Source organism: Aplysia californica, unplaced genomic scaffold (genome assembly GCF_000002075.1).
Source record: "Aplysia californica isolate F4 #8 unplaced genomic scaffold, AplCal3.0 scaffold00330, whole genome shotgun sequence".
Lineage (NCBI taxonomy): Eukaryota > Metazoa > Mollusca > Gastropoda > Aplysiida > Aplysiidae > Aplysia > Aplysia californica.
In genome coordinates, this window is record NW_004797600.1 from 565282 (window position 1) to 592910 (window position 27629).

The 27629-nt window shown below is 39.4% G+C and overlaps 1 protein-coding gene across 8 annotated transcripts in view; it reads left to right on the top strand.

Moving 5' to 3' along the window:
- Window positions 1-22233, top strand: part of LOC101862596 (arf-GAP with GTPase, ANK repeat and PH domain-containing protein 1) — an 88093-nt gene extending 65860 nt beyond the window's left edge. For all 8 annotated transcript variants that reach the window (XM_035970861.1, XM_035970862.1, XM_035970860.1 and 5 more), the window contains 13 exons: window positions 1289-1369; window positions 2153-2254; window positions 3045-3180; window positions 5252-5302; window positions 12848-13003; window positions 13595-13668; window positions 14422-14499; window positions 15336-15420; window positions 15832-15949; window positions 17575-17679; window positions 18237-18324; window positions 19671-19838; window positions 20725-22233. In XM_035970861.1, the coding sequence (XP_035826754.1) occupies window positions 1289-1369; window positions 2153-2254; window positions 3045-3180; window positions 5252-5302; window positions 12848-13003; window positions 13595-13668; window positions 14422-14499; window positions 15336-15420; window positions 15832-15949; window positions 17575-17679; window positions 18237-18324; window positions 19671-19838; window positions 20725-20922 (1440 nt within the window). In that variant the 3' untranslated portion in view covers window positions 20923-22233. The remainder of the gene's footprint in view (window positions 1-1288; window positions 1370-2152; window positions 2255-3044; window positions 3181-5251; window positions 5303-12847; window positions 13004-13594; window positions 13669-14421; window positions 14500-15335; window positions 15421-15831; window positions 15950-17574; window positions 17680-18236; window positions 18325-19670; window positions 19839-20724) is intronic.
- Window positions 22234-27629: the final 5396 nt, after the last annotated feature.

Below are 27629 nucleotides of genomic sequence, written 5' to 3' on the forward strand. Positions count from 1 at the left end.
GGTGCCTCGGAAGCTGAAGGAAATGGTTCACTAAAAGGCAAAAATAAAGATAAAAACGATTTTCTATTAGGAAGTGTCTTTGCACTGTGTTTAGTTTCTCTCTTGTCGCGTGGACGCAATAGAGGTCGGCAGTTCAATTTATGTCTACACCATACATCTCTTTTTAAAGTGGCATATGTCGGAGTCTTACACTAAGCAGTCAATCTGTACATGGGTTGCTTTTACGTTAAAAAAACCAAAAAACACTCTGTCGTTTACTGGTTACGCTGTCTTTATTGATCCATTTGGCCACTGGTGACTCGGTGTAGATTGATTGTTGTGGCCAATTTTCGAATGTGATGGTGGACTGGTAGTCCACTTGTCTCCTGAACTTTCTGACGAAAAAATCATTTATATTTATTGACTCAAGTGGTGCAAACAACTTGAAAACTGGAAAGCAAAAACGTTAGTTCACAAGTGGTTAGAGGAAGGGCAAAGCTACCCTTATATCAGACTGCTCAAGTGAAAGCAAGGAAATTACTGAGATGCTACGGAGAAGAAACAATAGGTTGTGGTCTTATGTAAAAAAATATATATGTAAATGTATTTTTAAAAGTCACTAAATGTAAAAAAAAAGCTAGAATTTTATTATGTCCTTTCCTGTGTGTAGTGTTGCCGCGTCTATTAAATATTTGTGAAATTTGTTAAAGAAAATATGTTTTGGTAAGACTAGGCACTTCATGTTATTTAGTTTTGACAGCAACTGAGTTCATATTTTGATAAACTGGCATCTGTGGTGTAGGGGTTAGGTACTTAACTGTAGCACGCAGGAGACCCATGTTCAGTCCCTGAGTGAGGACAATTTTTATGGTGTCTCTCTGTCTTTCTACTGGGATGTTGTATCCCTCTTAGCTTTGGTTGGCCCTGACAGGCAATTGATCTAAAGTGTGTTGATGGGTATGTAAAAACACCTGTTATTTTTTTTATTTTTAGATTTGATAATTGTCAACTGCAGCTGTCACTTTATCAGTTTGATAAAATTTTCTTAAAAGCGGATTAATTCCCTTTATTATTTTTAATTTGTTTCTAGCATTTCCAAAATGCATTGTTGTGATTTATTTTATAATTGAAATGAACAGATTTTGCAACTAATTGTTTTCGCACATTGAAATTCCATTCTTTGCCGTTGTCACTAACATAAATTCGAGTCGTTAACATTTTTTATTGAGAATGCTGAGGTTTTGGTCTTTTGTTTTGGGGGTTTTTTGAAACCCAAAATGACTGATATCTCTTTGTTTGTTAACTGCAGCCCAAATCTAAGGAAGAAGAGAAGAAACAGACAGCAGATGGAGAGAAGGTGGGCAGTGGCCGCACAATTCCCCTCAGACAGGTAGGTGCTTGGTATTACTGTCTTTCTTATACCCTGTGCCCGTTGGGGGATCAGTCGGTTCTCTGATACAGATCAGTCGGTTCTCTGATACAAACCAATCACTCGACTCACAACCTTGAAAACAAACGAGTTTGGTTTTTTTGGCAGCGAGTCGGGCTATCGGTTTGTGTTACAATGTTCTCAATTTGGCTAGCACCGCCTAACAAACCAAACCGGTTGTACAATTTTTTTTAGTTTAATGCCCTACTAGATGCAGCAAGGTTTGTTCAGAAAAACTAGTCCTCATCCTGTTGGGTTTTAGGGATCTTTTCAAAATACTTTTTTTTTACCTGACCCTTGACTCAGAAATGAGTTGTTGGTTGTTTTTCCTCCTTTTTTTTTTTTACCCTGTGTTATTTATTTCTGGCTTCTCTTGGTGTTTGTTACTCTCTCTTGTAACATCTCTGAACTTTGGCACTTATATGACTTTGTGGGTGGTTGACGGGTGCTCTGGTGCGGTTCTCCCTTTCTTTCCTATCAAATATCTATCATCCTTATCTCCCCTCTATCTGTTTTGTGTTTGTTACTTTCTCGTAACACTCTCTAATCTTCAGCACTTATATGACCTTATTGTGTTGCAAGTGGCGTAAAACTCTTACTAAAAAAAAAAAAACCCAACTGATACGACTTTATTATGTTGCAAGTACCGTAAAATGTTTACTAAAATTAAAACTGTTCAGAAGGGATGTCAAACATGGGCAGTCGATCATTATTTTATTTTTCTTTCTTTTTTGTCCCCCACAGGGCTACTTGTACAAAAAGAGTCACGGGCTCAACAAGGAGTGGAAGAAGAAGTATGTGGCACTCTCTGACGATGGACGGCTTGTGTACCACTCCAGTCTGCACGTGAGTCTCCTGCTGGCTGGTCATTTGTGGGGGGGGGGGGGGGGGGGGGTGTCTAGGTCTGCATGGGCTTGTGATTGAAGGGTACCACTTGTATCTATCATCTACTTTTTCCTCATATTCCTCTGTTTTATGTGGTTATTCAAATTAAAACCAAGCCGTGCTATGAATTAGCGTGAAAGCAAACATCTTGTGTCCTGCGCGCTTGTATAACGTTATGCAGTTGCGGGGGCTGTAAAACTTTTACCAAATTGAAACTTGTTATCGTTAGCACTACTTGTTCCCACTACTGGATTACTGTTCTTTTTTTTTTTTTTTTGAGTTGTACTTCTCTTTACTCAAAAAGTGGCTTTTTCTTGTAGTTTTTCGTTTTGTTTTTCACAGTTTCTACTTACCGGTCGTTAGTGTCTGTTGCCGACCAATCAGAATGTGACATTAATCTTCAAAATGATTATGTTTGTTGTTTTTCTTCGTTGGAGGGGGTTAGTGCTTTTGCAAGACTGCTGTTAGTGGTTTGTAACCTTCTGTGTTTCCGTTTATCTGTCTTTTTTTGGGGGGGGGGGGGGGGGGTCCTTGACAAAATTACCATTATTGTGTGGATGTGCTGTTCTTTGCTCAAACAAATGAACCAGCAAGATTACTACAGGTAGTTGGAGGTGGCACTGGTAGGTCCTAGTCCTAGGTCTTTTCTCACCTTATGTGGTTTCTGACAATTTACCATGCTTTCAACCCAGTTCTGTTATAGTGTCAATGAACTTTTCTGCATTCAAAATAGCGAACTGTGTTCCCACAGGACTACATGGAAGACAGTCATGCCAAAGAAATCCCCCTGGTACGGACCACGGTCAAGATTCCCGGTCAGCGACCTCGCGGGTCACGTGCTGTGTCCACGAGCGGCGCTCCCAACGGGGAGATGAACAACTCTATAGGTGAGTCAGTGCATCAGACCCATTCAGGTTTCAGTTAGGGGTTTGTATTACACAAGACAGCTGTCTTTTGTGTTTAGTGTTTTTTGTTTCCAGAATTTCCATAGTGCGGAAATCTGTGAGCTTTTCTCAGGAAACCAGGAATATGTTGCTAATCCTTGAACCAAGAGATATCCACAAAAATAGTCAGTGTGGTCAATTTTGGTCAATTTTTAATTGCACGTACCAGGGGATTTCCCTACCATTTTAGAAAATAATTCAAAAGTTGTTTCTTGTAAAAAAAAAAATTTAAGACGTAAAAAAAAAATTTTCAGACTTTAAAATATCTTTTCCAATTTATTGTCCATTTGCATTCTGATATTAAAAAGCAATAATGATGTAACTTTGAATGTGTTTTTCTCAGTTTTTACTTTTCCACTTTTTGTCACTTCAAAATACATATCATCTTCTAGAAAAGATAATTGGACCATTTTAAGTGCATGATATTCAGAAAGATCCCAGCTTTGAAGAAAGCACTAAAATTCAAAATGGCCCAGAAGCGACTTATTCCTGATTTCCTCAGACCGACTCACATACACTCTAGCAAAAGAACAGTGGAACCTGTTCATGACGACCACCCATTGTCCGGGAGAAAAGTGGTCATCTTAGACCGGTGGTCCTTTAGGACAGTGTCATTATAATGTAGCAAAAGATTTAGGGGCAAAGAGGGAAGTGATCGTTTGGACAGGTGATTGTCTTGGACAGGTGGTCATTAGAGCAGGTTTGATTGTATACTCCTAGATATGGGTAGATGAAAACCTTCAAAGTAACTTTCAGTACTGTCAGTGCTTCCACTCTCCCTAATTTTACGGAAATCCGTACTTTCTGCCACTTCCGTACTTGTTCCTCCATCGTTATCAACTCCCTCCGTAAAAAGCTGCGACAGCGTAGGACTACCGAAACTCCGTAGCAAAAGATCTGTACTCACCATCGCATCGTCTAGTACTAGTATAAGATCCGGATATTTACGGTAATTCTCTCGGCAATAAGTTAATGTTATAGAAACTTGCCAGATTGTGCATTTCCTGCAATTTGCCATTATTCCACTATGCGTCGTGCATTCATTGCGGGTTGGTCGGAAGTACATTTTCACCTGTGGATTTATCCAAATCTGGCGAACTTTTTGTGCCAATTTCCTTCTTTCTATCTTTCACTCATTCCGTCTGTCTATCTTCGGATTGTTGCCACGGCTGGAAAATCTGTGCGTTGATCAAGTAAATTGACTTGTGATCTTAGACAGAAAATTACTGTCAGAGAGAACCTTTTTTATAAATTTGTCTAGATCTAGATCTAGGCAAATGATCAATGTGAAGATTTTATGGCACGGGAACGCGATAAGAGCCACGATGGAAGAAATTTAAGCTAAAGCCAGCGTAAAACTACTAAAATCAAGAATAATTCGAAGTGGTGTTCCGAGGTTGTGACATGTGACATTCAGACGTGCAGTTTAAGGAAAATCAAGGTATACGCCGGGTAACTGTATTGTGAAGGTACCTATCTATTCATTATACCCAGGTTTGCCTTCTATCAATGGTGCGATGCCAAATTAATTGAATTATAGTAGCAATGGAAGGGGAACCTGCTTTTAAACATTGCCATCAATGGAAATATATTGTGTAGATCTTGGTAAAGAAATCAAACAGGACAAAATGTTGGTGAAAAAATAAATGTTATGGTTTGTAGGCAATCTCTTCAAACAGGCTCCCAAATGCCATTTTCAACCCTCTAAAAGCACTAAATTTCAAGTCCCTGGACCCTGATGGGGGCCTATGCGCAGCCCCCAGACCCCCTGCAGAATTTTCCTTACTTTTCAGCTGCAGCTGGTTGAAGCACTGTACTATGCTGTAAGCTCACTGGGAATTTCAATTTCATCCAAGTACGTAGGAGGTCATATTCAGCTGGAATAAGAACTTTTGCTGTTCCTTGTCAATTAGCATAGAGCTTGCTGTTGAACGGGACTGTGCGCTATAAAAGTGCTATCAATGATTATTTTTATTATCATTTTTCAAGGTCCACTTTCATGTTGGTTTTTCAGAGGGCCAGATAGACAATTCACTGGTCATCCCCAATTCTTCCATCACACCAGGTGGGTCTTTCGGTGTGTGTCTTTTGTACTTTGTATTATGTACTAATAAGTTTGGACATTACTTCTTTTTTTTTTTTTTTTTTTTAAGTATGGTGTGCTTGTTTTGTGCATGGTAGGGCAGATTGTTCTCTCTTGCTGTGGCTGTATTTTTGTGCTTCAGTGGTCAAGTGGAAATATTCTGGTTTCTTAGGTTGTTGGTTTTTTTCCCACTTTTATTAATCTGAACGGCTGCATCGTTCTTGCCTGTATATAACATGTTAAATTTGCTCTTCTTTACCCATGGGTGGTTGGTGGGTGCTCTGGTGTGGTTTACTTTTTTTTCTACTTTGTTTTGGTGTGTTACTTTCGTACTAATAGGCTCTGGGTGAAATGTTAAGCGTTCTCATGCTGACTCGACATTGACCGCAGTGTGGCGACAGTTGTTTTTTTTTAGGGGGCGGGTTCGTTTTTAACCAAACTAAAGAATTTTAAGCTTTTCTCCTGGAAACTCGAAGAGGGTTTGGGTGTTTGGAGGGCACCACTTGTGAGTTATATTTCTTTTCTCACCAACTCTTATTTCAGTTCATCTTTCTTGTTATTTTCCAACCTTGAATGGCCTATAATGTGTGGATGTAATTTTTCTATTTTTTAATCGTACAAGTTGAAAAGGAACAAAAAGGGTTGGGAGGACAAATTAACTCTTATGGTGGTGTATTTCATATGTACACATGCACTTTGGAGCGTAAAGGTCATGGGTCATACCTTACTTGGGTTTTGAGTTGAGTTCAGTTTGTCAATAAATGTTGATTCTGATAATTCCCTTCCAATGATTGATTTTATGGGATGTCCGGCTAAGCATGTGGGAGCTTGAGTATGCAGAGGTTTTAGGTCGATCCCGTCTTTGGCTGATATATTGTCAGAGGTTGCTGTTCATTACAGATACACTGTTTATTTTTCTGTCAGTCGTCACCATCATTCACTTATAACTTATCGTAAAGCAAGCTTGACGGACAATGCACATGGTTCATGGTTTCTTCTCCTGTTTATGTTCAATTTAAGTTTGTCATAACCTTTGTAGTGCCAGAATGGTATAGAGCGATAAAAATGTTTTGCAAACTAAGTGTGGGTTTTCTTTTATCTGTAAGTTTACGAAAGTGGTCAGTTGAAGTAAAGTCAGTGGGTGGTTGGCGGGTGCTCTGGTGTGGTTTGCTTCTTGTTTTCTATCAAACATCTGTCGTCCTGATCTCCCCTTCATCTTTTTTATGTTTGTTACTCTCTTGTAACACCTCTAATCTTCTGGCGCTCATATGACCTTACGCAGTTGAGAGCGCCGTAAAACCTCTACTAATGCTAAAGCGAAGTAAAGTCAGGCCATTAAATTTCTGCTTTATTTTTTCGGAGGAAAGAAAATTACTTAATGCCTATTTGTGACATAAATGGTTTTTTCTCTGTGCGTAAACGATTAACAGGGCGCAATGTTCTCTCTTCCATGGTCGTCAACACATGTTTGTTATTAAATATCTGACTTAATCTGCAAGTCGATGTAGAGACGTTTTCTGTTACAGTTCTGAAAGTAAACAATTGTTGGGACAGAAGTTATCCCAGGGAAAAGAAACCTGTGATATAGTGGTCAATTTTTTTATAGCCGGTGAAATTTTTATTGAACCATTGATTCTGTAATGTAGATATTTACTTACAAGTAGTAGTGGCCTCTTGTGCAGTTCATCGTATCGAAGGTAATAGTTGCAAATTGTAAGCCTGAAATTACTGCTTTCAAGGAAAACAGTGTTCCAGCATGCCAGAAAATGAATGTGTACATATTTTGCGCCAAGGCAGTGTTTTGTAGTTTTTTCTCTGTAAATTTAAGTGGATTTCAAGGGCTTTCAGACAAAAATATAACTTGACTAAATTGCAGACTTGTGTTGTTTTCGATTGTTCCTCTCATTATGGATTTTATTTTTTACGCATGACCATTGTTTAGAAATACAATCAGGAAGTGATGAGACATCTGTCTAAAATACAGGGGGAGGGCTCCATCCTGTGGCTGTTTTGCCTGCTTTTTCTTTGCCATCCTTCTGTCTGTTCGTCTGTCCTGCTTCTGTCTTGGCATGAAGGAACTATTACCATGAATCAAAAATGCACACTGTTGCTTTTCTTTCCCTCTGTTTTTCTGTCTATTTGGGTTACTTTTTAATCTGTGCTTAATGAAAAGATATTATGTCGATGTGCTTCTTATGCATGTTTTTGATGTGCTTCTTGTCGCGGGTGGATGATGGGAGCTCTGATATGGTGTGCTCCTTCTTTACTATCAAACATCTATCGTTCTAATCTTTCCTCCTTCTTTTCTTTATACGTTACTCCGTAGTGATACTTCTAATCTTTGGCCCTCATTTGACCTATTTGTGTTTCAAGTACCGTAAAACTCTTACTAAAACTAAAAAGAGAACTGTTTCTTGTTTGTATTGTGCCATCGTGGTGGTGTCCCTTGCCTGCTCCCTGCGGCTGTGGCACGGCTTTATGTGTGTCCCTTGTGGAACTCCCTCCGGGCCGCTCTGGTCTTGTGGTAAGAGAACTCCGCCACCTACCCAACTTTTAACCTGCCCACAGTATTTGCCCTTTAACCTTTGAGTTATGACCTGTAACCCATGGCATCTGGCTCATAACCCATGGCATTTGACCTGCACTTTTAACTTTTGGGTTTATGTATGACCTGTAACCTACAGCATCTGGCCTTCGACTTTTGGGTCCTGAACTGTATCCCATGGCATTTGACCCGCCTGCACCTTTAACCTTGGGTTCCTGGCTTGTAACCCCAAGCACCTGGCGTATAAACCTTTGGGTTTTGACCTGTATAACCTCTGGTGAACTGGCCCTTCTCATTATATCTTTCATGAATTAACAACCCCCGGCTGGGGAACACTTTTTTTTCTTCTGGTTGTAGTGGATTTTTTCATGCTATTCTTGTAACTTTTAAGGTTAGTGATATTGTTATTTTTATTTTTGAAACTATTGTTACTGCTGTGATTAAAATGTGATAACTGTGAGTTAGGCACTGGACCAGACTCACTCTGATTTGTCTTATGAGTATGATTTGTGGGATGGGTTCATAAACTGCTGATCAAAAAAGGTACCACCGTATAAGTTCAATAACTTCATCTTTCCTGTAGAAAAATGTTCATTCTCTCAAAATTGAATTATGACGTATTTGATGGATAAATCGAGGTGAAAGTGAAAGGATTATTTTTCAATAAAAACTCTTTTATGACTGAAATTTGACAATGGATAAAATCCAAAAGTCACATGCTAGCACGCTGTGTGCTTTCTATGTACATTCCTACACATAGAGATCCCAAGTTTGCCTGCAAAATGTTGGTGAGGGCCTGCTGCAGCTGAAAAATGGTTCTGGAACTGGGATTCGTGTCTTGAACGACATAGTCTATCCTGTCCCTTAGTTGCTCAATTGGATTCATATCTGGTGAAAGGGGAAGGCCAAGGATGCTTTACAATGACTTTCTCTTATGTTTCTTTTTTTTTTTTATGGGTAGGCAAGTGCAAGGGCACATTGTCTGGTTGGAATATCGTGGGTTAATCGTGTTATTGAAAAGATAAGCAGGCTTGTAGTAGATGTTCCATCTGCACAGACACTGCTCTGGGTTGCTGATCCTGAACTTCATATTTAGACTACATGGGGTTTTGGGCGGTTTTGTCCAGTTATGAATCTGAATTATACAACCCGTTCATGACTAGTGAGGAAGGGGTACAGGGTAGCCTGGTTGCAACATGGGTACCGTTCCTTCCACTTTGCTTGTAGCCAGGCCTCTGAAAAATGTGGTCTTTTTTTCCTGCTTCTTTGATCGAGACCTTTCTTTTTTCCAAGTAACCAGCTGTTTTTATCCCAAACAGATTGCAGTGAGATGCTCTGCACTGTAGCACAATGTTTGTTTTTTACTGAGGTTTGCAATAGTTGTAGGCAGATCATTTAGCTTGCTGTCTCTGTTTGATGGAAGGGCCTGTAGTACAGAAAGGGCATATGTAAGAAGGACCACGTTGTGAGAAGTATGCGGGTCAGATATTCACACTAAAAAAAGTGGTACTTTTTTTTTTTGATTGCCAGTATATTTAAGCTTATATGATATTTTCACCCTCAACGGTCTTTGGGTATGTGTTTAAATGTTTCTCTTTTCTTTCTTTTCTCCTCCTCTTATGTTTATGTGTATGAGCAGCTCATGTAGGAATGCTTGGGGGAACTTTTTTGTACCTTGTCTCTTTACGTTCATAGATGTGTATTTTCGGTTTGAGTGTGTGTGTGTCTATGTTTAGAGCAAGTCAATGTTTGATGCACTGAGTGAGAGATATGTACAACTCACTTGGGTGTGGTCACATTCCATGCACTTTAGGCTTAACAGATAAACCCACTGAAGATGCAAAATTGCAAAGTATACAGGTGTGTTACAGTTGTCAATGACTTAAAACATTTTTAACTTAGCTAGTGACCGATTTTTATACTGTCCATCTTTTTAATAACTACCAAGACCAATGAGTGGAAGCAAAATCTGTATGTAATGCTTGATAATAATAATTATAGCATTTATGTAGCGTATATCCATGCTCTACCGCAAGCTTTATGCGCTTTACAGCTATTCTTGCCCCTGCAGACCCTTAAACAACTCCGGAACATTCTTGGCTTTGCTGGAAACATACAACTTTCCTAACCAAGTTGTAAGGACAGAGCCATAAAACTTTGTGTGGCTAAAGATCCGTCCTTACATAGACCAATGCACTGAATATTTAGTTTGAACGCCAGCCCAATTATCAGTGATTAAAGTTGGGATTGCAGTGGTTCTCTACAGAGTGGGCTGTTTTTGATATGCTGTTCTTAAAAAAAAATTTTTAATATCTTCAGCCCTTTTTTGCGGATGAATACAATACCTGATCATTTTGGACAAGATATGAAGACACTAGATCTAGATATAGAATATTGATGTTGGTTTCAGTTTTTGAGATTTCATAGCTTCATTTGCTTCAAAACAAAATTTTTATTTCCAATACTTACACTTAAAATTGTATGTGTTGAGGGGGGGAAAAAGAGAGATTCAAATTCTTGTAAGAACTACAAAGACGTAGTCTTGGTCCTTTCTGACTTTTCTTTCTATTAAGCTATAGAAGGAAACATTTGGGTCCTTTTGATAGGCTTTTACACTTTTTATCTAGAGACAGAGTTGGAAAATAACTTTCAGTGCAGTATTTTGTTTTGCTGGTTTCGCAAATTTATATTGTTTGGACGCTGTCATTGTAAAATGTCGTCTCAGTATGGACTTTTGTGTCCAAATTAAAGCGGAAGGGTCGAGGGTGTTTTCAGAGACTCAGTAGGACTTAATGCCTCTCTATATGATACCAACATCTTCCAATCTCTCTGCACCATTATCCCACTTGTCCTATCTGGACATTTTGTTAACCCTCGCTGACCCAATGCTCAAGTATGCTTCCGTCTCTACTGAGTTTGTCCTCAGTATAGGCCAATCGCATTTGCACATTAAATATGTTGACATTTCTAATTTGCTGAACTTATATATTTTATTCCTAAAACATTATGTATTTTATGTTCTATAAAGATTCCTTACTTATACTTTTATCCAACTTTTATGTGAACGTCATCGTCTCAGGGGTTTTAGTTTTATTGCCTCTTAAAATGTCTTAAACTTTGTCAATAGGGGCATAAAACATTGACAATTAATCGTGGAATTTTCACAGACACCATAAAACTTTTTATCTGTGAAGACAAAGATTGGGGAAATGATGCTCTCGAAGTCGAGTTTCTGGAAATAACACTGTTCAGTTTTCCCAATTCCCTTTTGATTTCATCACTTTTACTGTTGACCGTGTTTTTGTTCTTGGAATCCATCCTTTATGTCCAGGAGTATTCCTCATGAAGTTGCTGTTATTAATTTTATCGAGTGAAAACAAAGTTCATGTCTTGATGGTTGAATTGTATGTAGCTGTTTTGACGGTCCTACTTTTCCACCCTCTTTTGTTTCTGTCTTTAAGCTTTTTCTGTGTATTTGGAATGAGTGTTAATGTGTCAGTGTGTTTCTGTTAGCTCAAACAGACAGTTATTTTAGAAAGTTATAGTTGGATTCCAATAGTTGTTAATATGACCTCACAATTAAGTATTTTGAACTATAAATATATTTTCCCTCTCCACTTTCTGTGTTTTGTATCAAGCATGAATTTGTACCTTCAACCCTCAGCATGTTCTAAATGTATCTAAAACATTGAAGAGTTCCCTGTCAGAAGAAGATAATGCGCTAGCCCTGTAAAAAATGAAGACAAGCTTTCTCTTGTTAAACAGTTCATTACAGGGCCTTTACAATTGTTTTAAAAATGCTTTAGTTTGTGGTCTGAGGATGCTCAAGGCTATTTGCATGTTATTTATTTATCGAATTCTCATTCCTTTTTTTTTCCCATTCCTTTTCTTTTAAATCCAACTATTGACTCGGGTGCACGTGGGTGCTCCATTTGCTCAGTTGGTATCATGCTCAATGGAGCTGGCAGCCTTTGAAGAACCCCCATCCAGGCATTTTTTAAATCTGGTTGTTTTGTTGGGTTTTTAAGGCTCGGTCCTTTTGGAGATCGAGTGTGAATTCAGAGGTCCAGTCTCAAAAATAGTCTTAAAAACCCAGAAAACAGTGTTAAATCCACTTAAACCCACATACTTACTAGTGCTCTGCCTTCAACATAACGTATTGTGTAGAGTAAGATGTTTAGTACAGCACAAAACCACAAAGGACCTTGCTCTCAAACTGGTACTATTGTGTTGAGCACCTTCCTTCTCCTTCAACCTTAATGTTAGAAGCTTGTTATATAATGAACTGTTCGAAGAATGTTACTCTCAGGTTGTGACTATGAGATGTGGTATGTAATGAAGGTTGTGAAATTTTTAATGGTATTATTTCATATGTTCCTGATTGGGTGTAAGATGCCGCGGATAGGTCCTTCTTCTTGTCCTTTTCCTTTGCTTCTGTCTTTTTGGTCTTGCTCCTTTCCTGAACTAAAAGACCATTATTATATAGATCGGCTTTTCTTAACTCCGCAGTTGGTTGAAAAGCGCCTCTGGTAGGTCCTGCTTCCTTTCTTTCCCTTTGTTGTTTCTATCGATTTACCTTGCTTTTTCCCTGCTCTAAATGATTGCTATTGCGTCCATGTTTTCTCATTACTCAAACTAACATCTCTTTACTCAAGCTCAAGTGTCTCTTTAGTCAAATACAATTATTGTAATACGAGTACTTAAATTTTTTGTTTGTTGTGTTTTCAGGTATTTTGTGGGTGCTCTGGTGTGGTATGCTCCTTTTCTCCTATCATACATCTATCATTTTTAATCCCTCTTCCTTCTTTTTTATGTTTGTTACTCTCTTGTAACGCATCTAATTTTCGGCACTTATATGACCTAATGTGTTGCAAAAGCCGTAAAACTTTTACTAAAACTGAAAACATCAGGTATTCCCGACCCACCGCGCACTTGGCCTAGTTCAAGTATTTACATTTTTTATGTTTGGTCTGTGTTTTCAGGTATTCCCGACCAACCGCGCACCCGACCGGAACGCTCCCCGATGCTGCCCAAACTAGGCATCAACAGCTCTAGCCGGGACACGCCCAATGTGAAGAAGAGACACCGCAGGGCCAAGAGTGGAGGGGTCAAGAACTCCAACCCTGGCGACGGGGACGGTCAGTGGCTAAATGTTTTTCGTGAGAGTGTTTATGAGTGTGTGTGTGTGTGAGTATGGATTAGTGCCTATCCACAACAGAGTTACTGTGTGTCTCTGCTTTAGAGTGCGTGTCTGTTAGGATGTATGTGTGTGTTGTGTTAGTTTAAGTTTTGAATGCGTAAGGGTTTTGTGTGTTTGTGAATGTGTTGATGTTTTTGTATTATTGAGTATATGTGTATGCGTTTGTGTGTGTCTTTGATTGTCAAGTTGTTTGTTTGTGTGTGTGTATGTTTTTGCTCGAGTAATCATTCAAATTCTTTCTTGAACCAAAAATGGAGACTGGTGGATTTACTGGTTGCAATATCCCTTTGTTTCATCTACAACTCATTCATCCACCCCTTCCCCCATCATCTCCTTCTCCTGACTTCTCTTTTTTCTCCCGCAAGCAAATACACACATTCATATACATCCTTTCTTGGGTATATGGACATATCTTGATCAGAAAAGACCCCATTTTATATCCTCCTTTTCAAAGTTTGTCATCAAGATGACTGGAAAACTTAATGCCCGCTCAGCTAATCTAAAAGATGTTTTCCCTTCCTTTGTCCAGACTCTGATGGCTATGAGTTTGTGATTGTCTCCCTGGAGAACAAACAGTGGCACTTTGAAGCTCAAAGTGGAGAGGTATGTTTGTTCGTTTTCCTGTCTGTCTGCTTGTTGTTTTGATCACTGAATTGAAAGACAGAGGGGGGAAAAAGACTTGAACAGCAGCGTCTGAGGATCGATGACTGGTGCCTCTATAAATGAAACATTAATGGTTATGGTTATGATTGTTTCTGATTTTATTTCTGAGTTGTTTCTGTCATGGCCTTCACATATGACGGAAGCATAGAACAGTATATGGTAAGACCAGTCTTTTTGTCCAGACTCTAGCACATTGGTTTGATGTTTCACCTCCTATGTGCGCGCGCGCACACACAGAGAGAGAGAGACATACACACACACACACACAGACACACACTCTCTCTCTCTCTCTCTCTTTCTTCTCTCTCTCTCTCTCTTTCTTCTCTCTCTCTTTCTCTTTCTCTCTCTCTTCTCTCTCTCTCACACACACACACGCAATCTATCTCTCTCTCTCTCACTCTCTCACACACACACACACACACACAATCTCTCTCTCTCTCTCTCTCTCTCTCTCTCTCACTCTCTCTCTCTCACACGCACACGCTAGCACAGAATGTAAAAGAAAAATAAACTGAATGTAATGTCATGATCATTGATCTTCACGATAAAATTTGAGTCACAGTGGCAAGTGTAAACTTCGGCACTTATGATGGTGTATTTGTGTTGCAAGTGCAGTAGCTCTTTTAAATCGTTATTACATTTTTATAGTTTTTTATGAATGGGGGCTCTCATGTTTTTAATTTTCTGTTCCAGGACAGAGATGGATGGGTGGATGCAATAGAGCAGCAAATTCTTTCTAGTCTTCAAGCTAATGATGCTGGTAAAAATAAAGTGAGTATTTATTATTGCTTTCTATCTCTCACCTCTAGTCTGTCTGTCTGTCTGTCTGCCTGTCTCTTTCTCTCTCCTTCTCTCTCTCTCACTCACTCACTCTCTCTCTCTCTCTCTCTCTCTCTCTCTCTCTCTCTCTCTCTCTCTCTCTCTCTCCCTCTCTCTCTCTCTCACTCTCTCTCTCTCTCTGTCTCCCCCTCCGTCCCTCCCTCCCCTCTCTCTCTCTTTCTCTCCTCTCTCTCCTCTCTGTCTTTCTCTCTCTCTGTGTCTTTCTCTCTCTCACTCTCTATCTCTTTCTCTCCTCTCTCTCTCACTCTCTCTCTCTCTCACTCTCTCTCTCTCTCTCTCTCTCTCTTTCTCTCCTCTCTCTCTCTCTCTCTCTCTCTCTCTCTCTCTCTCTCTCTCTCTCTCTCTATCTTTCTCTCTCCTCTCTTTCTCTCCTCTCCCCCCCCCTCTCTCTCTCTCTCTCTCTCTCTCTCTCTCTCTCTCTCTCTCTCTCTCTCTCTCTCTCTCTCTCTCTCTCTTCTATGGGCATTGAAAGACCTCTGCTGAAAGATAACTAAAGTATCGAATGATGTTGTGTGTAACCCGATTTTCAAATGTTGACATGAAAATCAAATTTTCAAATATTGAAGTGAATATATGAAATGTTCATGTATTCATTTAAGTCTAATTGAGATGAACATTGAATTTTTAAGAAAATGAGTCAACTTCAAACTGTTAATGATGAATTGAGCATGGGCTTATTTTTATGTTGCCTTGAATGCTTAACTCTTCATGTTGAAGTGAAATGAGCACCTGATTTGTTTAACGTTGTTGTATTTGACATTCCTCAGAAACAAACCAACTCTGACCCTGCCGGCCTCCAAGCAATCCGGAACACACCGGGCAACAACATGTGTGCTGATTGCGGAACCCCAAGTGAGTCATACGTCTTGTTTTGAGGGAGAGAGGGGGGATCTGTTTTTGTTTGGTTGGGTGTTTTTTCCTTTGAAGTTACAGCCATTTTTTAAACACAGAATGAGCGATAAGCAAAATCTGATTAACCCACCTCCTAAATTATCTTAGTGGGTGATTGGTGGGTGCTCTGATTTGGTTTGCTCCTTTTTTCCTATCAAACGTCCATTATCCTGATCTCTCCTCCTTTTTCGTGTTTGTTTCTCTCTTGTGACATCTCTTATCTTCAGCACTTATGTGACCTTACTTTGTTGCAAGTGCCATAAAACTCATACTAAAACTTTACAGGACTGAATCAAGTTGTCTTCCATGTGTTCATGAGTGCGTACATTTGCGATCAATCGTCTGATATGCTTCTCTCTTTGCTCTCCACAGCTCCGGACTGGGCCAGTATTAATCTGGGTGCCTTGGTGTGTATCGAGTGCTCGGGAATCCACCGCAACTTGGGCACTCACATATCCAGAGTTAGGTCCCTTGATCTCGATGAATGGCCGTAAGTTGAATGACGATGTTTTGACCGGTTTTTATTTCCACATTACGGAGAAAGAGTTTCTGTGTGTTGGGTCTGGAACGAGAAAGCCCTAGCCGGGTGGTTTGTGAGTAGTTCGTGGGTGCTCTAGTGTGGTTTGCTCCTTCTTTCCTATCAAACATCTATCATCCTTAATGCTCCTCCTTTTTTGTACAAGTAACTCTCTAATCTCAGGGACATTTGTTACCTAATTGTGTTACAAATGCCATAAAAATCTCACTAAAACTTTTTTTTTTTAAACAGGTGGTATAAAGATATGAGTGATATTATAATTTGTTGGGAGTGAGTCTGTTTGTAAGTGCGCCCTTTTTTTACTTTTAAGACATATTACAGCGACGGCTCAGTGTAAGACCCCATTGTAGTGGGTGGTTGGCGGGTGCTCTGGTATGGTTTGCTTCTTCTTTCCTATCAAATGTCTATCGTCTTTATCTCCCCACCTTCTTTTTTGTGTTCGTTACTCCTTTGTGACACCTCTAATCTTCGGCAATTATATGACCTTATTGTGTTGCAAGTGCCATAAAACACTTACTTAAACTAAAAACTCTTAGTAAAACGTTTGTTAAAAAACAGGTGGTATAAAGATATGATTGACATTAAAATTTGTTGGGAGTGAGTCTGTTTGCAAGTGCGCCCTTTTTTTTTTACTTTTAAGACATATTACAGCGACGGCTCAGTGTAAGACTCCACTGTATGTCACTTTTCTTTATGGCGTATGGTGGAGGCTTATTCTAAGCAATTGATATATTGGTTTGATCATTTTGTAGGTACTTCTTGAGGGCTATGATGTTGTGTGCTTTTTCTTTCTTTTTTGCTACTTTTATTCCTAATTATTCCTTGCAAAATGGGGTAATTATCAAAGTGACTTGCCTTTTATGACCTCTCCACAGATTTGGTAATGTCATGTGTCATTTTGTGGGTTGTTCGAGGACACCACTGGTAGATTCTACTTCTTTTCTTTCTCTCTATTATTTCTGTCCGTTTTACTTTTCCCAGCTCTGAAACAATATTATAGTATTGAATTACTTCCTCTTGCTCAAACAAACAAACTTCTCACTGTTGATCCTCTCTTTGTTTGAAGGCATAAACTCTCTCATATACCAGTGTCTGATGTAGCAGTTAAGAGCTTTGATTTGACGTCGCTTACAAAAGAACCGAGTTTGGTTCTCATGAGAATTTTGATCCAGTATCTCGATCTTCCTGCTAGGACCTCGTTTCCTTCTCAACCCAGGCTGGCCCAAACAGGCAGGGTCAAAGCCCACCAGCCAAATGGTCTTAATTGTGTTGATGGGGGTGTAAAGTACATACATTAATAAATAAGAACCAAAAGACTCTGTCTTACTGATTGCCCGATTCTTCCTCATATGCCAGCTCAAAAACAAACGTCAGCTGTCACGGTTTGCCTCTCACTCTCATTTCCCTGCTCGCATTCTCTCAAAAAAAACCTATGTTGTTCTGGCCTTTGAATGTCCGCCATCTGTTCAGGCTCTCTACATAAGTTCTTCTGTGTCTACCTCTGCTTTTTTTTTTTTTTTTTTGCCTTGTATTTCTCCAGTGAAGGCATTATATTGACAATGGGTTTTTTTCTCCAGCAACGACATTGTGAAGGTCATGGTCTCAGTGGGCAATGCTACAGTGAACAGTGTGTGGGAGGCCAATACCAAAGGCCGGCCTAAGCCTGCCTCTAGCACTGCAAGGTAAGTGGGAAGCCACAAGTACCATACAGGAAATGTTGTCATCGTCTGAATTTTATTTTTTATGTTCTAAGACTTCAGTGTTATTTTTTTCTTGTCTTTTTGATAAACAAATCTTATCCGCAACTTTGAATATAAACTTGTACTTGCGTGATGTGATATCTAACATATAGAACATTTTCAATGTGATGGAGCCCATTATAGCTTTGAGCGTGTTTTAGTGTGGCTTGATACCTCGTCCGTGAACAGATTTCTACCGAGAAAATTAAAGCTAGACGCATATTTAATTAAATATTATGATTTGATGCATATCTTGAAAAGATGTTAGTGTGGCTTCAAAGTATTGTCATTATAATTTTATATCAGTTTTCTCTACACTAAGTTTTTTTTATATAATAATGATAAAAGTTATAATTTTTTTCACTTTGCTCAATTTCCTGTGATATAGAAACTACCAAATTCCTATTTTTTGACTGGAGTAGTATGTTTGTTCTATTCAAAAGCTGTTGTTCATCTGTAGTAATGTTTGGTTCTGTCTTCTACCTTATATTTCTTTGCAGGGAGGAAAAAGAAAAGTGGATTCGGGCAAAGTATGAAGGAAAAGAATTTTTACCACCCTTACCATACATAGATATTCCAGTCAATCAGGTGAGTTTTGTCTTTTACTTGCACAGACCCAATATATCACCTGCCACCTCCCACTCAGCATTGACTGTTTTCTATTTGTCTTTTCAATACTTTTGTTGAGGTTTACAAATGTTTCCTTTTTTTTGTTTTTTTTTGTTTTTTTCCTCTCTTTAGGAGTTTTTGTTGTTGTTACCGATCCAGCAACAGCTGGGCTCTCGCCTTTCTTTCCAATGCCATGTAGTGGTATGTGCAGGTTTGCTGCAGTTGCTATTATGTTCCATAGAGTGTGTTGTCAATGTTAGGTCTCGGAGGGAGAAAGGTAGTTCTGACGTCATTTAGGGCTGTGTAGTGAAACTGGTGATGATCCAGTCTCATATGTATTGTCACACAAGGGACATATAGGAGAAAGTTCTGGCTTTGTTCTGTTCAAGTGGAAGTTGAGCTGTATATGTTCTGTTCGTAGGCGGAAGATCGTGGTCTGCACTTAGGAGTTAAACTGATGTGTCTTCCTTCTCTACCCTCCCTGTCCCATTTTGGTATATATTAGTCTTGCTTTTTCCTAGCTAAAAAATGACTGTTATTATGTCGATTTATTACTCTTTCCACAAACCAAACTAAATCGAAGTAGAATCGGATCCTATGAAAAAGTGGGTTCCTCTTGAAGAGCCAAATCTGAAACAAACATCAGCAATCTTACTTAGTTAACCATCATTTATCTTCTCGGATGCTCTCAAAAAAAACTTTATTATCCTGGTCTTTTACTGCCACCCATCTGTTCAGGGTCTCTAAATTAATTGGAATGTGTATTTAACACTCAAACCTGTTATTGTATCAATAGACTTATCTTTCCTCAAAGTAAATAAAGTCAAAGTGAAAGCGGATCCTCAGGAAAGGATATTAAAACCCTCAAAACTGTGGTTGTCATACTGGTAGTTGGGGGGTACCTCTAGTTTGTCTTCCTTTCCTTCTTTCAGATGTTGTTTTGTATTTTCCCTGCCCTTAATGAGTTGGTGTTTTTTAAAGACTAAACCTAAAGTCATTGTAGTCATGCGGGTGGTTGGAGGGTGCCATATTAAGTCCTACTTTTTTTTAAATTCCTCTGTTCTTCCTTTTTGTCTGTCTTGCTTTTTCCTTGCTTTAATAGGCCATAATGATGTCAGTGTGCTTCTCTTTACTCAAACAAACAAATTAATGTAAATAACAGTTATCGAGTAGACATGTTTCTCTTTACTCAACAGTAAATAAATATAACTGACCGTTATTGTGTCAATGTGCTTCTCATTACTCGAACTCAAAACTCGTCAGTTGAGATATTGTAAGTCAAAACCTTCAAGATCATAGTGATCATGTGTTGCGGTGTGTTTCAGCAACTGATCGATGCCTTGGTCCGGGAACATATCCGAAACATCATCATCATCCTGGGTCACGCGGAGGCCGAGGACATCAACGCACCCTACAGCAAGGATGACGGACGGACAGCCCTTCACATTGCAGCAGCCCTGGGCAATGTCGTTTTTGTTCAGTTATTATTATGGGTATGTATTTTGCACAGTTGTTACCCTGCACATGTTTTGTACTTGCATACGTTCAGATATAAATGTGTAGCATCGTAGTGAAATCAAGCGCTGGTCAAAATAATGGGTTCGAAGAAACCTGTATTTTTCTATGTGCTAGCATTACACCTATATTAGCATACTTGTACGAACCCGTGCTGTGCTTATGACTAAATCTCAGTTCAGTAGAATTAAGAACAGTTGATTAGCATGATGTACATGTAACATCGTGTTGGCTGCCAGGAACTACAAATTTGGTCAAACTCCATTATGTCGATGGTATGGCTCAAAGCTAAAAAATTATGCATTTTCGTAATGTACCATGTACATCATAAGGCTACGGAGGGATTAAATGCTTACAGTTATCAAAAAGCCTTGAGTAGCACCTTTTATCTAGTCACTTTATGGGCATCTCAAACATTAAAAATTAATTTTCTCATTATGAACTTGCGGAGTGATGAAGAGTTTAAATAAAGCACTGCAGATTTGAAGTTATGAGTGCATATACAGCATATAGATGGTGTTATTCTCTAATGATGCAACTGATTTCTTAACATTTTTTTTTAATTGATGAAAATAAATCTTTCTGATTTAGAGGATGAGAGAAGATGCAAATGTTAACCCATTGTACTTTTCCACTATTTGCAGTGCAGTTTGACTCCTGATTTTTATTCGAGATCCACAGATTGACCTCAGCAATGTTTTAAACCCCAAAAATGTTTGACTTATTCCTTCCAGTTACCTTAGAGTATAGCAGCATAGATATGAAGAAAACATTTTGATTTGATGAGGGCTGATCTTGAAATTCCTCACGCCTGTCGTGGCACCATAAACAAATTGTTGATAGTCTGGTCTGGTCTGTCCCCAGTACAATGCCAATGTCAAAGTGGTGGATCACGAGGGTCGCAACGCGCTGTGGTATGCGCGGAGTTCAGGCTCTTCAGAGTGCACCGAGCTGCTGACGACGAGCGGCTGTCCTGAGCACCCAACGTTACCACGGCGACGCGGCAGTGTTCAGCAGGGCAAGAACGATGTGTTTGACAAGTTGCCTGCCAGTGTCATCTGAGCATGGTGTCTGTGTGGATGTGTGCATGTGCGTGTGGCTCAGATGTGTGGGAGAATGTATGTATGATTCAGGTGTGTGTGTGTGCGAGTGTGTATATATATTGTTTGGGTATCTGTGAGTGGGTGTGTGTTCATATGTGCCAGCTCATACGCCAAGTGTAAGCGTGTGTGTTGGTAGTGCTTTTATTGTGCATATGTATTCTTATGAGGAGCGTACCATATCACTGAAATGTATGACTGAGGAAACAGGAAGGATGCTTGATTGTTATTTTTGAGACGTGAGTTTCAACTGTATTAAATTGTATGTACAGGGTGATTGCATTGAATGCACTGTGTACATGTTGGTTGCAATGGATTGTACACATGTGTACATGTTTCTGTAAGGAGAGAAATCCACTTGTTTGTTGTACATGTCATCAGAGAGTTTGTAACGTTAGTGACTCCACCTGTGGGGTATGCTTGGGCTGGTGGGACACCAAAGGTTAGAGGTCAGTGATGGGTGAACAGGAGGTTAGAAGTCACCATTTATGGAAGATAAAGCGTTTAAAAAGAACAATGTAAGCTATAATCACCAGCAAGAGAAATGGTTGGAGACATGAAAGACTGCAGCCTCCCTGAATGTGTTAAGATTCTCATCAATGAACATGTCTTGTTGGGAATGTGAAATGGCTCAATTACACAAAATCTATGAAAGCTTCGAGATGCCCAAGTTCTTGATTTCACTATTAGTCTATCCTCTTCTAACTAGAGCCTTTGGTAAAGCGCCTTAGATTGTGGAGGATTGACAAGTGATACTTATGACTGGAGCTGCAGACAAAAAGACGCAAAGAAAATCGGACATCCACTTCCTTCCCTTTGGTTATCTGTAAAGCCCCACCTGCAAAGACCTCTCAGTCTTGTACCCCCCACCACACTCCAGCTCCTCTTTTACCATCACATCTTCACTACTCTTCCTAGGTATTTTAATCTCAAAACGTGTACTGGTCTTCTGACCGTTATCTCATGATGTGTGCTGCATGCATAATTGTTTTGTGTATATATTGAAGATTTGTGTCTGGACATATCAGTGTGTATGTCCCGATGGAGACAGGTAACTGGTGGATGGGAGGAGTGGGCTGAGGAGAGCCTAATTCTGTTTTTTGCGCTTAGCTGATTAGAAAGAACTTATCTGAGAGGGGAAGTTTGTTCAGCTCGTGCAGAAAGAAAAAAAAATTGACATTTGAGTAGATCGATAGACTGATTCAGGGGCAAGACTGTAGCCATATGTATACCAAAAAAGGAAAAAGAAAAATACTGAGTGTGATCGAAGACCAAGAAATATGTATATACATGAAGTGTACTATCAGTTCAAAAGATGACTCTCTAGCATGAAGGAAAATTCGTCTTTTTAGTTACAATGAGTGGTTTCCTCAGTTGTCTTTCCACAGAACTCGCAAGCATGTGGTGCCCTAGTTTCTCTTTTTTGTAAATTTCAGGTTTAGGAACAAGATGCAGGCTGTCCTTGTGTTTTCTCCCCACCACGTGTAGTCTTATCTCAGGTGTGTTATTTTGTTCTCGCTGACCCAGGTTGTCATGTCTAGAGTTGGGGGGGGGGGGGGGGGGGCCCCTTTTATTATATATACTACTGTGGAAAAGTGGGGGGTTGTAAAGACGCTTTTTTTTTTTTTTGTTGGAAATATTGTCTCGGCCATGATAAGCCATTTTGTATTTGATAAACTGCCTTTGAGATCAGAGCTTTATGGGCCCTGGGTGCCCCTGTGAGGGTTGTGTATGATGTCATGGCATGTGTGCTTGTGTTGAGTGACATTCGTCGTGTTTTTAACCCTGAGCTTGAGCTGTATGATAGTAAAAGATATCACCGCACCAGAATACAGAAGCTGAAGTGACTTAGATGTGTTCGTGTGAGGGGAAAGAGGTAGAATATTGGCAGCAGGGTTGCAGCATAGGGGAGTCTGGGGTTTTGGGTTGGGGTTTGGTTTTTTTAACGAATTAACCAGTGTATATTTGTATTCACTAAGAATTTCTTTTTCTTGTGCATTAAAAAAAAATGTAATCATACAAGGGGAAAAAAGAGTGTAGATGGATTTTTCTTTGTTTGTGAAGCAGATACTTATTAAAAAGAGTTTCAACATTTGTCAACCCCTTGGTAATTCCGACTGCTCTCTTACCGTAACAATAGTTGTAGGAATCAGCTGGCGTGTATTGATAAAGTCTGATCTTTTGAAATGTACACTAAAGATATCTCTCCCTTACATGATTTGTCATCAATGTAAACATTTTCATTACGTTACCTCACCTAGATGGTATGTACTCACACCTCATAGTAATAAGAATTCAACTCGTCGACAAAAGAAACAGTTGTTTGTATTGGAGGAATATAAATATATTTTACACTGTTGAGACTTTTTTTGTTAACAGTATTTAGTAAGATGTGTTTGACATATTTTGATGATGCATATTTCACCTCCCTGTTGCCGTGGTTTGCCTTGGCTCATAAATGTTACCACCAAGTACTTTCTTTTGCTTAGATTATGGTATTCTACTTAATAAGATTGGGTGCTCACCCGAATAATAATGGTCATAAGGCAGTCCTCCATATTTTTTTCTCCCAGTTCTGTGGAACTGATATTGACATGGTAGCGAAGATAGAGGTTCTCAATAATAGCACGTAGATTTGTATTGCTGGTTGTACAGTCTCAATGTTGAAGAAGATTTGTCTGCATGTCCCAATTTTTATTTTATCTGACGCAGTGAAAATGAATTGAGAAATTGTGCTGTGTTGTCCATCTAAGACCAGTTTGCAGTCTGAATTGTAATTTATAGGCACTATCACCGCTTAATTCCTTGCCGAAGATGGTAGCTTAAAGAAGCATTATGGTAACGAGGAAGTGGTCGTCATGTTTTAAGAGTTTACTGTACTTCGCAGACGTCTGTGGTGTGTCTGACGGTTTATCTGGTGAAGCCTTGTTCAGGAAGAGGACAGCTTTGGATGTGTGTGTGTGTATGTGTGTGTGCGTGCACAAGAAAGTCGGGTCTATCTTAGGAATGCTTAGAAAAATGTGAGTGAGCGAGTGAATACTGATGACATGTTGATACTTGTATTTATTCTGGGCGTGCCAATATTTCATAATATCAGTGCAATTTTTTCTATATATATCCTGAGGTGTCTCCTTGCTGCCTCGGGAGAGCTCTTTTACAATTTTCTCTCTCGTTAGTGTGGCTGGTCTTGCTGTTGTTGTTGTCGTCGTTCTGTGTTTCCAGGTTTTACAAAGTGTAAGATACACCTTTTTTTTTGCATGATGACTCCCCTTTTGTGTTATTTATTCACCTTGTTTTTATTTTCGGGTAAGCTGTACAATAGTTTGTTTACTGCGGTTTGATGTGCTACCTGTTTGTATGTTTGTATAGAAAGACTTTGCTTTGGGTTTCGGGTCACCCCTCCCCCTCTTCAAATGCTGATGATACCAGATGTTTTAGCCATCCAACAGGTCGTGAGATAAGCCCTCCGGTTCTTTTTTTAGTCTGTTTCTTACATTTTAGAAAAATCTTGTGCTGGAGTTTCAGGGAGTTTGAACCATTGAAGGAGGACTAATCAGCAAGTCAAGGTGTGGCGTTATAAGTTTTTAGGAGCTTTTTACCCACTTAGTAGATATGAGATATGTAATTTTGCTTCTTATTTAATGGGAAGGTCCGTGTTTTGACTACTATGAATTTAGAATCTTAAGTCTATAAATTTGAAGCATATGGTATATAAGAAAAAAGTTGTACCAAAAGTATCTTGCCACCTCACAGTTTCTGCTTTCTTCCCCCCTTCTCCCAACCCTGTATAGTTTTACTGGAGGACAGAAGAGGTGCACTTGTGTGTAGGCTGTGTTTGTAGACTGATAGTGTAGTAGTTTAAGCCTGTAGTGAAATGTTACCAAGCCTATTGTTCGGGTAGTTTTGTGATGTTTGTTTGGATGGGGTTTGTTTTGTTTTGTTTTGGGGGGTTTTCTTGTTGGTTTTTGTCAATGAAGTGGCATTGCAATTCTTATTTCCTCCTGTGAGTTTGTGATGTAGTGATCCTGACATGTATGTGTGATAACCGTGCGTCCTGACGTGCCGCGTCAACTCCGGCTCCGTGGAGATGTGTTCTCCTCTGCCGTGTGCTCTGGGTTTACGAATGTGATGCCGTGTTGTTGTTCTTGTTGTTTGGGATACAGAGAGTTGCGTGGACTCAACAGTGCTCCTTCAGTGACGGGGCAAAAGCAAGAGAGATTGACAGAAAGGATAGGGGTTTAGTACAGAAGTAGGATGGGTCTGTTGTGCACGTCTGCTGTCCACTATTAGGTTGATGATTTAGTGACAGGGTACGTAGTGGCTGCCACTTTTTCAGCACTGGGAGTTGTGTTACGGTCCAGCTCTTGGTGTTCCTCTTAAACGGCATTTTAGGTCCCTTGTTGTGGAGATATGTACTCTCTCAGCTCTGGTTTGCCCTGGCAAACGGCGTCATTCGTGCTGTAGTTCTCCAAAAGGTTCTAAGTTGTGTCAATAGAGGGTAAAATATTTGCAACAAATCATACTGTGAAAGATTTAATCTTTTTCCTTATTGCACATTCAAGTTTTCCAATGATCTACCTCTGGTGTTGTGGGGATGGGGTTCATCAAAGTGAGAGACAAGGCTCAGACAGCTAAAGGTCACAAATGGAAGCAAAGGACTAACTTAAGTCCCTTTACTTGCCTATTTTAAAGTTCGTTAATGCTGTAAAACGCCAATCTCAGAATTTGCCGTGTTCTGAATGGCCAAAATTGTATTTGTTGTGTGGTTTGGAAAAGTAGTTCTTATTCTTGTAAGGCGTAGCGGCAACCCCGCTGTGACAGGTTTTTTTTTGTGTAGCTTTCATTTTGTGTGGACGGCTGTAGGATTTTTTTTATAGAAGCATTACATAAATGTGATACACAAGTTTTTGACACCAGGCTCCTTCTCGCTGGTCTTAGACACAAACAGTTTTCATTTTGTTGAGATATCTAAATGTATCAAAAAGATATCAATAAAGTCTTTGAAATAAATGTTGAGGTCTTTCTTGATGGGTATCGGGGAACATCCTGAAGTGAGAACTAAGGGAAAAACTTCAAAGTCTGACCGGGATTGATCATCTTTTCTTTGTCAAATGAGATTAAAGTCTAACCACAGAACACATTATCTTTGTTCGGGAAAAGGAGGTTTTTTTGTTCTTTATGAAAGCATTTCATGTAATAACTCTTGTTGACCTTGACAGGCAGGATTAAAGCTGCCCATTCCGGAAATGGTCAGACTGAGTAGACAGGTTTATAAAATGTATTACAATTCTAGGAGAAGTTGGGGGGGGGGGGTGTTCAGGGCTGGATGGTTTGTCACTTGTGTCTGGGGCCTTCGTTTTGCAGGCTTTTGAGCTGAGAGGCTACTGTGAGTCTGTCAGTGACGTGGTGCAAAGTCTTTTGTCTTCCTCATCCTGTCAATGTTGCGCTCGTGGCGTTCTCCCCGTCTTCTGTGCGCTCCACTTCTTCGTACTGTGGACTCAATTATAATATATACTTTGTCTGCATTTTTTCTTGTACTTTTGTCCTAAGCTAGGACATGTTTATACATGTGTATGCTGGCATGTTTGCTCATTTGATTCTCTGTGACCGTGACAAATGAGAAGTAGGTTGTTCTAGGGCATTCTGTGTTTTCCTGTTCCTGTGGCAGGACATATGCTTGATTGTCGTTTCTTTTCTTGCTTTTGTTCTTTTGTGTTTGTCTTTTTTAATTTGTTGTGTTTTTTGGGGAGGAGGGGGATATTCACCTTAGGCAGCATTTTTCTGTTCTTGTTCTGAGCTTTTTGCCTTCCTCAGAAGCATGGAGCATGTGCACGCATGTGTGTTTGTGTGTGTGTATGTATTGCTCTGCGTTGCTTGGGCTGAAGATTGCATTATGTGCCTCAAATATAGTTTACTTGCAATTTTTGTGGGAAAATGTCTGTGGTTTCAAATTCAACTAAGATATTAATAGTTGGGCAGTTTTCTTTTACAAGAGGTCAATATATAGTAGGCTATACAGCAGAAAAGAAATCCCCTGCAGTGTATCATTATGGTTATGTTCTGGCCTCCTATCTGCATGTACTTTGTATCTGTATCTGGAAAAAGAGCGTCTTGGCTTGATAGCTGCTGTATACTAGAGTAAGTGCATTTGAGAAAGAGTGGAGAAGATTGTGCATTGTTATGTTTGGGTATGTTAACTCATAACCACACATTAAGAGCTGAAGTTGTGTGTTTGTGTTGGGGCGGGGGTTAATCAACAGAAACTTTCAAATCTTTTTTTTATGTAGTGCTCGAAGGTTGTCAGAAAAACTCAAAAGCTAATCTTTTTGATGTGTTTTGATTTTTTTTAATGGTTAGTTTTGTATATTTGCTGGTTGACCTTGAAGTGGGCTCTGGTTTCTTTATCTTAGGAAATAATTTCTTGGAGGGGAAAGAGGTGGGAGAGGTATGAGTTTTTTTGTCTACCAGAAAATGTTCCATGTCAATCTGCTTGGTCCAGAGTATTTTGCAATTAAGCAGGAAAACCAAAATGGCCTGTACATTTCTTCTGAACAGTAACGTGTATATTTAACTTGTGAACATTGTTAAAACTTTTATTCAGAGTAAATTGATCCTTAACATCATGTTTGTGTCATGTTTAAAGAAGAAAAAAAATTGAAAAGTGCTGAC